Source organism: Phacochoerus africanus, chromosome 2, assembly GCF_016906955.1.
Source record: "Phacochoerus africanus isolate WHEZ1 chromosome 2, ROS_Pafr_v1, whole genome shotgun sequence".
Classification (NCBI taxonomy): Eukaryota; Metazoa; Chordata; class Mammalia; order Artiodactyla; family Suidae; genus Phacochoerus; species Phacochoerus africanus.
In genome coordinates, this window is record NC_062545.1 from 50,440,990 (window position 1) to 50,453,249 (window position 12,260).

Consider the following 12,260-nt stretch of genomic DNA (forward strand, 5'->3'; position numbering starts at 1 on the left):
TTCAAGGGCTTAAAGCTTGCATCCTTTTATCTTCCTCCTTTAAGCATAGAAAAATTCCTAAGCAAAGGAGAAATCCTAGCAAAACTAGATGGCAATTAATTTTCTTTGCTAAAGAATAAAGTTTGATGTTTCTTAGACCATTTCCAGACCAGGATCCAAAGTCCCCAAATTACCTTCCCTTAGGTCAGACTCCTATTTTATAGTCCTCTTCTTGTGTAATGAAGAAAAGGCAAGAAGAAATATCTAAGTGGATACTAGTTTAATTTGTTACAAACTAATATGAATAACATAAAAAAGTTCCCATTTTGGCTCAGTGGGTTAAGAACCCAACATAGTCTCCGTGAGGATGCAGGTTTGACCCCTGGCCTCACTCAGTGAGTTAAGGATCCAATGTTGCCACAAGCTGTGGCATAGATCACAGTCATGGCTTGGATCTGGGTGGCATAGGCCTTTGCCATGGCTGTAGCATAGGCCGGCAGCTGCAGTTCCAATTAAACCCCTAGCCTGGAAACTTCCATATGCCATAGGTGTGGCCATAAAAAAAAAAAAAAAAAAAAAAAAAACCTTATTATATTGGTATATGTGTTTTGGCTAGTTGCATTTTAAAAATATTCCTGGGGTCAAGAATTTCTAAACCAACAAATTCCTTGGTCCCAAGAATGTTTAGCTCTAAGTGAAAATAGCTTACTATGATTTTCAATTCTTGCTTTGACTTTAAAGTATAAAATTTTATCACCCTTTATAACAGCTTAAGCAAACATATAACTTCCTTTACTGCAAATATTTTTGAAAACTTTTAATAGCATGGGTCAATATATCAACAAATTTCATTTGCTTTGTTAGTTAAATAAAAATAACAAAAATGTGAAAATTTTTGAGTACTCTTTCACTATCCTAGTACTTCTTTTAGACATTATTTTCTTTCTCTCTCCTGCTCGCTCTCTCTTTTTCTTTTTAGAACCAAACCTGCAGCATATGGAAGTTCCTAGGCTAGGGGTCTATTTGGAGCTGCAGCTGCCAGCCTACCCTTCAGCCACAGCAATGCCAGATCGGAGCTGCATTTGCAACCTACTATGCACCTTGCCACAATGCTAGATTCTTAACCTACTGAGTAAGGCCGGGGATTGAACCTGCATCCTCACAGCACTATGTAATTTCTGAGCCACAACAGGAACTCCAAGCCATTATTTTCTAATATGACTTTGGTTTTTATTTATAATACTGAGTGAAGTCCTCTTTCAGTTCATTTTTTTAAATGATTACTGGTGGTGTTTGTTGTTCTTACTGAAAAGCTTTCAATTCATTAAATATACTTTATGATTGTCAAGTGTGCAAGAGGTTTTAATATATACATTTAAAAAGATTCAGTTTTGAGGTAAAGAAGAAATATCATATATAAGAACTATTTAGTATTCTATTTTCCCAGAATGAGGATGTGTAACATATATTTCAATATTTGTTTTTAATATAAATTCAGTTTATTTCTTTTGGCTTTAGATTTTTCAAAATATACCTATTCCAGAAGACCCTCTAGAGAAGAAACTAAGGTTCACTAGTGACAGTATAAGATATTGCCTACTGTATAATTATAAAAATCTGATGGAAGTTTATACATCTCATTTAACCAACCTCAATTATTTTGGAGCTGGGAGATAAGGTTTTGTTTTGTTTTGTTTTGTTTTTCCATTTCTTGGGCCGCTCCTGCGGCATATGGAGTTTCCCAGGCTAGGGGTCTAATCGGAGCTGTAGCCACCAGCCTACGCCAGAGCCACAGCAACGTGGGATCCAAGCCGCATCTGTAACCTACACCACAGCTCACGGCAACACCGGATCCTTTAACCCACTGAGCAAGGGCAGGGACCGAACCCGCAACCTCATGGTTCCTAGTCGGATTCGCTAACCACTGCGCCACGACGGGAACTCCTGATAAGTTTTAAAAGTTATATTCAATGGTGAAATTTGGCAAGGATCCATTTAAATTACAAATATGTTCTTTTGAGTATTCTTTTTAATTAATGACCTGAATTTAGCAAGACAATCAAGGAATTTTGGGGGGTTAATTCAAGATAGATAATATTGAGGTGAGGTTTTCCAAGAAGGAAGATAAATCCTAATGTTTTATTTTCTCTTCTTTAAAGCATTAATTTTATAGGCTTTTAAAACACTTATCTGAGTCCCCTGTATATTTGTTTAAAGATGTTCTGAGCAAGTTGTAGAATTTCATCTGCCCCTAGAAGAAACAAGTATGCTTTGTTTTGATTCTGGAAGTCACAGTAACTTCCTCATGTGACTCTTTTGCAAAGACATTATGAGGTTAACTGAAAGATCTCTCCCAGTTGTGCTTCCTCCAGTCTTTCCTGCTAAATGAGTAAAGAGATTATGTTGAAGGTAGTATATGACGAAATGTCTTAATTTACCTCTGACCTGGTCACGTAGGGCCAAAAATATTTTTCAAATGAGGGGTGGTTGGGGTTGCTAGAAGAACAATTCCTTTAGAGATATATTGTTAAGTAAAAAGTATCCATGTTCCTCTCTTTCTCAATGTATATGAATATAATATGTGTGTGGTGTGCAAATATAATCAAGATTATCACATTATTATCCTTTAAACTAGGTCAATGCAGTAAGAGTTAAAAGGAGAAACATGGTGAGAAGAGAAAATTCCTTTTAGTGTTCAGACTAATTATATATATATATATATGTGTGTGTGTATATATGTATATATATGTATGTATTTGTGTATGCCTAAGATCATTTAAAAATTGTAACAAGTCTAATTTATATGACAGTCCCATTGACTTTTTTGGACACCTGAGATTCTATTCTTGCAAATATGCTTTGCACATCGATAAGTAAACTTGACATCATCCATAATTTAAAAGAAGCTGAATCTATAAAAGATTTATTTCATTATGTTACAATCGGCACAGAATACCTTAAAAGAAAAAGCATAGGGTTTGAATAAAATATAAGAAGTCTTTGGATCTCGAAACATTTATGACCTTAACCCAAAGAAAAGCCAAGGATTGTATTTGTTAAGGCAAACAAACAGAACATGTTTGAAAAAAAACGAGTTGAGAATATGAAACTCTTTATGCCTAAAATAAAGAATAAAAAGCATCAAAATTACATGGCTCCTAATATTTTTAAAAAATGAAAAGATAAATAAGGATAAAATGTGACGTGGTAACATTAGCTCCATATGCTATACTCTCCCTCCCACCAAGATCCTGCTAGTAGTTCCTTCTCACTCCCTCAGAGTCTGTAGTCTACAGCACAGAACTTCCCTTAAAAACCAAGACAGTCTACTGCATGCTTGGTCTGAGAGCAATTCCAGTCTCTGACTTTCTTGAGTGAACAGGACTTGGAGGGCAGCTCGAAAGAAAGAACCCACTAAGGAGAGAAGTCTGCATGTCTCTCCTCTCACTAGTAAGCTCTCCGCTACTTACAGTAAACATTTCATTAAAACTGCTGTGTACCAGGCTCAATTCAGGCCCTCTTCATTTATTAACATTTACTCTTCATGGCAATCCAATGACATCGTGATTTTTATTCCTAATTTTAAACTGAGGAAAACTAGTCAAAGACAGTCAAGTAAGTTGCTCAAGGGACTCCTTCTATCTCAGCCCTCTGGCTCTCTTCCTTGTCTTTTTATTTCTTTCTCCTACTCTCACCTTTCTACTTCCTTCCTCTTTCTTTCTTCATATCTTAATATGTCTTGCCAGTAAAACAATGTCTTTTAGTCTTTGTGGTGGCAGGGAGTCAAGGAGACAGAATACAGGACATTGGTTGTAGCCTATGAAAATTATTTTGTGATCGCTCTAGGTGATGAGGAGGTACGCAGGCTGCATGATCTCAGGTGTATCAACCTCTGAAATTAGAGTTAATAACACTCTAGATTTTGTACTTTAAATTATAGGACAGAAAGTTAGGTCAGCATTGAGGGTCTTGTGTTATATTTAATTATTTTATTAAAGAAAGAAAAGCCAAAGTATTCTAAAGCTTATTTAAGGACATATCCAGGAATTCCTATGGTGGCTCAGCAGTAAAGAACCCGACTAGTAATCGTGAGGATGTGGGTTCGATCCCTGGCCTCACTCAGTAGGTCAAGGATCCAGCATTGCCGTGAGCTGTGGTGTAGATCAAAGATGCAGCTCAGATGCCGTGTTGCTGTAGCTGTGGCCTAGGCTGGCAGCTGTAGCTGCAATTTGGTCCCTAGCCTGGGTACTTCTATATGCCCTAAAAATATGTGTGTGTGTGTGTGTGTGTGTGTGTGTGTGTGTGTATAGCACTTATGTACATGAAAATATAAGGAAAAAAGTCAGTGACTATTATGCCTTTAATCTTTCCAAAATGTGACTGGTTTCCAGAGTCAGTATGGGATAGTGGTTAGAAGCACAGCTTCTGAAACAATTCCACCTGGGTTTCAATACTCCCAGCACCTCCTAACCCTGTAACCTTTTGCAAGTTACTTAAACTTTCTGGCCTTACTTTCCTCCACCATGAAATATGAATAATAATGTCCCCAATGCAAAATTATAATGAGGAGGCAACTTGATATTAATTGGTAAATCTATAAAATGAGCTTATACAGTGCATTATTTTTGTTTTACAAAATACAGTATGTTCGATTTGAAACATGAATTCCTATCTGCAATCTGGCACCATATCAGAATATTATTATTTCACCAAAATTTTCATTATTATAAACATTTAGAGTTTCTGTAATATTCTTTTACAGTTCTAATTAATCATTATTTACCTTTATACCTTAATTTCTATCAAAGCCCTAATGTTATTGTTCATATGCCAAAGGAAGCTTAATTCTATTTTTGCAATGCCCTAAAACATACAATCATCATTATCATCATCATCATTATCATCACATTTCAGGTATTTAGGTCATAGAAAACTGAAAACCCTGAAACTCATTCATAATAATAGCGTGACTCAATACTTACACATGCACTGAAGCACTTCAGTTATAAATAATTTAAAAAGAAAAGGCTTGGTTCCAAAGAAGGAGATTCAGGATTTTTTAAAGTATTATCACTACCATTGGTATCATTATTCTAGTTTTGCTTTTGCTTTGTTCCTGCCAAGAGCCCGGAATTGGATGTGTGGATCTATTTCAGCACCAGGATGCTTGAACAGCGCCATTGTGAGTCTTCAAACCACTCAGTGGTTTCTAGTTAAATTTATGCTTAAACTCTGGCACTTTTCACAGAGGGTCCTTTCAGGCAAAACCAGACAAATTATAGAAAAACAGAGAGCAAAGTAATAAGAACATGTTCTGAATCAATGTATAATAGTCTCAGTGACTTTTTTTTTTCCTGGAATGGAAAGTAAATTACACGCTGAAAACATGAAGAACATTCACATATTCAGGCACTAAAGATAGGTAGGTAAATAAATTCCTTCATCTTTAAATAAAATCATGATCCAAGAGACATTGCGCATGAGAAGGCTCTCTAAAATTGGATAGATTCTCATTTTTTAAATTTCATTTGAGGCAGATAATTAAATAAGGTATTCTTTATGTTACCTAGTTGGAATTCTGAAGTCTACATTTTTTCCCAATTTATAAGCCACTTGCAATGCAGTTGATCCCACTACTCTCTGGATAGCTCTTCTGGATGCTGCTTTGTCTATCTGGAACTGAGAAATCAAGTCAAACCCTACAGAAAGGGAACACAAAATTAAAGTCTAAAATGAGATTGGATTCATTCCCTTACAACCTTCCCAAATAAAAGATTATATCAGGTAGGTTTATAGAAATCATGCATTTCAATATGACACACTGCTACTCACCTGGTAAATCGTCTTGTCCAATCCTGACTTTTGGACAGAGTTCATTTTCACCATTAGAATTTGAATTGACAGGAAACCCTGAAAAAGAGATAGTATGTCATTCTACCTCATTCCCTACAGGGATCATTGGGATATGTCGATAATAAAAAGAGCTGAGCATCTATTTAAAGTATAATATTGTATTACACAGCTTACTTACAAGTAATGTATTTGGCTTTAACTCTATGACTCTATGATTGTAATTTATTCATCTTCAACCCATCCTGGTAGGGAGGCAAGGCACAAAGTTGCTTTAATAATTTGTGTTAGGAAAATGTTCCCTTTGGGGAAGTTTGGAATTTGTTCCTTTTGGAACGAGAGCCACATGATGTTCTGAATGGCACAGTGTCAGAAGCCTGTTTGGAAAACTTCTGGTGGTTTGGGCTAGAAAATATTCCTTTAAACATCACAAATTTTAAAAATCCTAAGAGAATCCAGAGCCAGTTCAATGGCACTTTTGAAGAGTGGAGTTCTTAAGAACATTTTTCAAGTAGAGGAAGGAGTTAAGGATGTATTAGGGTTCACTAACCCTAAGTAAAATATAGAGGATGAGTTTAATTTCATAAATTCATTCTAACATCAAGTAAGTGTTCTAACTAGACTATTATCAGCATCCTAGAATGGGAAAGGGTAATGAGAAGAAGAATTTTGAGGAGAATTAAACCCACAATCACAAGAAGGATGAGAAATCCTGGGATGAAATTGGGTATTTCTTATACAAGTGAAAGGTTGTAGGGAGGGACAGTTTTTTTCAACAACACAAGAGACTTCTTGTAACTGTCCAACTTTGGTGCCCTGCTAAGACTCACCTAATGACAGACATTTCCTAGATTGCAGAAAAAGCATTTTCCAGTTACACAGCGTTGGTTCAGCCATTTCAGGATATTAAACATACTCTTTACATCTCTTCTGACTCCAGATTTTTTTTTTTTGTCTTTTTTTGCTATTTCTTTGGGCCGCTCCCGCGGCATATGGAGGTTCCCAGGCTAGGGGTCGAATCAGAGCCATAGCCACCAGCCTACGCCAGAGCCACAGCAACGCGGGATCCGAGCCATGTCTGCAACCTACACCACAGCTCATGGCAACGCCAGATCGTTAACCCACTGAGCAAGGGCAGGGACCGAACCCACAACCTCATGGTTCCTAGTCGGATTCCTTAACCACTGCGCCACGACGGGAACTCCCCTGACTCCAGATTATTAACTTCTATCCATCTGTCTGTCTGTCCATCCATCCACTCACCCATCCATCCATCCAACATTACCAATTACCACTAAATCAGGTGGGTGCTGCACTAGGTGTTGGATCACACAGATTAGGTTTCTTGCCCAACTGTGATCACAGCCAGGACTTTTCCATAGGCAGCACTAAACACAGAAAACCAGCCTGCTTTGGACATAGAGTACACCTATGTCCAAAGCAGTGTTGAAGAATGAGGGTGTAAATGACCCTTGATGTTTCACTCAGCCACAGCCCTGGCTGATACTTTCTGGGAACAAGTAATATTTTGAAATCTAGAAACTATGGCCCTTACTTGGGCGACGCTTGACAGTCGTGGATCCCCAGGATCCCAGGAAACTGCATACGAAGAAGAAAACTGGAATTTTCCTGAAGGGGAGAGAAGAAAATGACTCAAACAGGAGTCCATCCAGATGGGGACTATTTAAGTATGTTAAATGTGGCACATCTAATGAATCCAAGTGATCAATCCTCAGTATAGTTTACTTTTTCCATTATCTTTAGTAAATCCTCACATGTCCAGCTCCTACTCTAAAATGATCATGAGACTATTGTTTCTTCTATCTCACTTTCTCCATATCTACCTGTCTCACTGTTTCTACACCTGTTTCCTTATGTCTGCTTTCTTCTATCTTCCTTTTTTCTGCCTCCCCATTTTGGTGGCTGTCTCTTTTTCCTTCTTCCTCTGTCTCTCATCTCTCACACTTGCTCTTTTCTGTCTCATGCTCTTATCTATCTCTCTATGTCTCTGACTCTGTATCTGTCTCTCTCTCCTCCTACCACTACAACAAAAGCGCAAGACCCTTCTTTCCGAGGGTCCCCAACCAAGTCTCCCCAACACCCTTTTCCATATCAAGGTCTTACCAGAAGCTCGTCATCTTCCCAACCGACTTTCCTTTGTTGCCAACAGTCTCAATGAAGGAGGGGTTGTAGGGGAGTCAGTGCTCCCCCACGACCCCTTCACTGCCACTCTAAGATTGAGCTGTGGTCCCTCCTGCCCCTGTGAGGGCTAAAAGCAAAGGGAGTGAACCAGAGGCATCTGGTGACACTTTAAGCCAAAGCAGGGGGAAGGGGTGGAGAGAGGCTGCCCTGTAAGACCAGGCTTAGCTAGGGGTGTGTCCCCAAAGCTAACAAGGTTATACTGAAAGAGGGATTAGCAAGAGAGAGTTTGCTGGAGGAAAAAAAAAATCAGGATGTGGAGAAAAACCCAGGCAAGCTGCTATAGCAATACAGTGGATGCTTTGAGAACTGCTATAGGAATACACTGCAAGCTTTCAGAGGACTGGGATGGAGAGGGGCTCACTGGAAGGCAAGAATGTGGGAATTCACATGGGGCTCGGTGCTCTGCCAATCTAAGGCTGAATCCTGTTTTTTCTGAAGCTTTCTAGGTATATGTCCTTGAGCAAATTAGTTAATCTGTCTGTAACTCAGATGACTTAACTGCAAAACAAGTTGAAAATATTTCCCCAAAATACTGGTTTAAGACAATTAAACAAGATGGCAGAGCTGTCCTCTGGCTCAGGAGAACCATTATTATTTCCCATCAGCATCACCATTGTAGCTAATACCCTGCCATGGACACCCCTCTATTGAATGTACTTGAAGCCTGATAGTGTTTAATTCTCACAACGCTGTAAAGTAAGACTAAAACTATTCCTCTTCTAGAGATGAGATAACTGAGGCACAGAAAAGGAAGTAACTCATTCAAAGTTGTACAACTAACTTACTCAGCCCTCACGAGCTCTCTCTACTGGATGGCTGGAAATGTTGATAAAATATAAAGTCAGGCCCCCAGGTCTTATTTCTTCTTAAACTCTACAGTTACAGTACCAGAGCTAAGCAGAATATCCTTGGAAATCAACAACACATTATCATCTATAGACATGTTGAGAGTAAATGACAAGACCTGAAAAGAGATTCTTATAAGCACCTTGTCACACAAAGCCCACCCTCTCTCCAGAACCTGAGCAGCAGTTGCAAGGGGAGCCCCCACCCCACCCACTCAGGATGGTCCAGTCCAAAATCAAGGACTTTGAGGGTCAAAGGATCCAATGATCCTTATAGGTCAGGGTATCTGGCATGAGGTAGTTTTGCTTCCTTGAAATGTATTTAATTTTGTTATTGCTGTTTTCGGTTTTGGTTTTTCTGGACACACCCAGGACATGCAGAAGCTCCCCAGCCAGAGATGGAACCCATGCCTCAGCACTGACCTGAGCCGCAGCAGTGATAACTTAAATCCTTAACCTTCTGAGGCACCAGGGAAATCCTCTTTAATTTTTAAATTAATTAATTTTTTTAGGAGTTACCATTGTGGTTCAGCAGTAACACACCCAACTAGTATCAAAGAGGACACAGGTCTGATCCCTGGCCTCGTTCAGTGGGTTGAGGATCCGGCATTGTTGTGGCTCTGGCATAGGGCTGGTGGCTACAGCTCCAATTCGACCCCTAGCCTGGGAACTTCCAAATGCCATAGGTGTGGCCATAAAAAGAGAAAAAAAATTATTTCACTGCAAAATAGGTAATACTATTTCTTATTTTTTGTTTGTTTTCAAAAAAAAATCCTTCCCTCTTCTATCTCCCTTGACTTGCTGGAGATTGTGGCCTGACAAGCTGAGAGCTAGGTGAATTTCAATGTCTTTTTGTTCTCCATGGCTTTTCTACTCATGACCTACCTGAAGGAGTCCTGTCTCCACCCCCGTCCCACACCCTACAGCAGCACATTGTTTCCTGCTGTTGTCTAGGGCTTTACACAAGGCCCTGTCGTTCTCCTTCCAACTATCAAAGTTACGATTTCCTAGGGCAGCCACTTTGGCTGAGTTACAGAATTACAAATGGTCCTAGCCAGGCTTACTCTTGTAAATTGAACAGGGCTTATCTTATATAAATGCAGCCTGTTATTCATCCAAAGAACTGAACCTCTACTGGTAGGACATCGGAGGAGAATGCTCCTGAGGACCTCCTGACATCCTAAATCACACAGAGTCAGCCAGCCCTAGATCCACAGGGAAAAGGCTCTTTTCCAAAGGGATTCTCTGTCTGCAATAAAGATAGAGACTATTACACTGGGAAAGAAGATTTCCCTGTGGAATTAGTGTTTGAGAAATCCTTTTGTTAAGTGTTTTAGAGATATCACTGCTGCTTTTGCCCCCACCCACTCTCACTTTGAAGAATCCTCTATAGCTGGGATCTGAAAGCAAGTGATGGTGAGCTTTTAATAAAAGATAAAAGAATAGAAAAGAAAATGGGCTTGCTTATAAGTGGCTTGGCTTCCTTCCAGCTTGGCAGTTTTACTTAAGATGATGAAAAGCAAGCAGCAGCTCTATTAATAAGAATGTAAATCCAGAGAAAACAAGATATTTTTATCTCACGCACACAAATTTAGGGACACTTTTTTCTCCTCTTACTTCCATTTTTTTATTAATTATATTTCCTATATGACATTGGAGTCTCACAGGAAGCAGTGCGAACCCCACACTATTCTCATTAGGTCAGGCTGCTCCCTAAAATCATAGGCACACAAGATTTTTCATCATTAACTCTGTTCCCTAAATTTACCTAACAGTTCTGATCCTGAAGAACCATATGGAACTGAAATCTGGTCAATCATATCTGGCTGTAAATGCAGCAATACAGCTTGATATTTTAAATTAGCTATTTTGTAAGTAAAAGCACTTGATTCAGAAGAATTGTGTTTTCACTCCCTTTTACTTCCTTCCTCCCCTCCCAAACACACAATGCCCTACACAATATACATACACATTAATCTTTCCCTTTATGTAAACCCCCAATTTAATTTACTTACAGTGTAAATTGGGAAACATCATCACAAATAATTATCTTCCTTAATCATCTATGTTCTTTCATTTCAATCATTCAACAAACACTTCTTGAATCATTATATATGCCAAGTATATGCCACTCCTACCAAGTGCTAAGAGTTGAAGAGATGAAAAACATGAATAAACACAGCCTTGCCCTGAGGAAGTCCAAGGCCCAGTGGGGAATCCAATATAAAAAGGACTGTAAAGTAGCAAGTGAAAGAGGCTGCAGCATCACTGAAAACAAGAATGAACCCAGTCCAGGAGCACTGGGACATTTTTCATAAAAGAGATGAAATATTTTTCAATAAAGTAAAATTAGCATGTAGCATTATAGAATTTCAAGCATACAACATTAAAATTTGACAGCCATATACCCTACAAAATGATCAACACCAAAGATCTGGTTACCCTCAATCACCACCATTTTAATGACACCCCCATCAACACCCTACACCTTTGGTAACCACCAATATATTCTCTGTATGTGTGAGTTTGTTTTTGTTTTGATTTGTTTGTTAATTTGTTGGGGTTTTTTAAGATTCCGCATATGAGTGAAATCGTATAGTACTTGTCTTTCCATCTGACTTATTTCACTTAGAATAGTACCCTCAAGTTCCATCCATATTGTCACAAATCCTAAGATTTCATTCTTTCTATGGCTGAGTAGTATTTATATATATATATATATATAATATGTTATATATTTATAAAATATATAAATAGTAGTAGCATTTACATTTTATGTATGTATTTATATACATGTGTATATATAAATGCCACATATTCTTTATCTATTTATCCATTGCTGAATGTAGACATGGCCACTTGGGTTATTTTCACCTCTTGACTACTATAAATAATGCTGTAACAAACATAGAAGTGCATATATATTTTTGAATTAGTAGACGCACCAATTTATAGTCCCTCCAACAGTGTAAGAAGGATTCTTTTCCCCCACATCCTTTCCGAGACTTGTTATTTCTTGTCTCTTGGATAATAGCCATTCTAATAAATGCAAGGTGACGTTTCATTGTGGTTCTGATATGCATCTCCTTAATAATTAGTGATGCTCCTATGTTGGGTGCATACTTATGTATAAATGTTATATCTTCTTACTGTATTGACCCCTTTATCATTATGTAATGTCCTTCTTTGTCTTTTATTATCATCTCTGTTTTAAAGTCTATTTTGTCTGACATGAATATATCTACACCAGCTTATTTTTCCTTTCCATAGTTATGTAATATCTTTCTTCATCCATTCACTTTCAGTTGTGTGTGTCCTTACTCAATTTTCTTTCCTTTCTGAAGCAGGTCTTTTGTGAGCAACAGATGATGGGTCTTGGATTTT

The 12,260-nt window shown here is 38.2% G+C and overlaps 1 protein-coding gene across 1 annotated transcript in view; it reads right to left on the minus strand.

Moving 5' to 3' along the window:
* The window catches only part of COL9A1 (collagen type IX alpha 1 chain), a 94,106-nt gene extending 86,139 nt beyond the window's left edge, over window positions 1-7,967 (minus strand). The window contains exons 1-4 of the mRNA XM_047760117.1: window positions 7,954-7,967; window positions 7,385-7,458; window positions 5,812-5,889; window positions 5,546-5,678 (exon numbers count right to left, since the gene is read on the minus strand). Of these exons, the coding sequence (XP_047616073.1) occupies window positions 5,546-5,678; window positions 5,812-5,889; window positions 7,385-7,458; window positions 7,954-7,967 (299 nt within the window). The remainder of the gene's footprint in view (window positions 1-5,545; window positions 5,679-5,811; window positions 5,890-7,384; window positions 7,459-7,953) is intronic.
* Window positions 7,968-12,260: the final 4,293 nt, after the last annotated feature.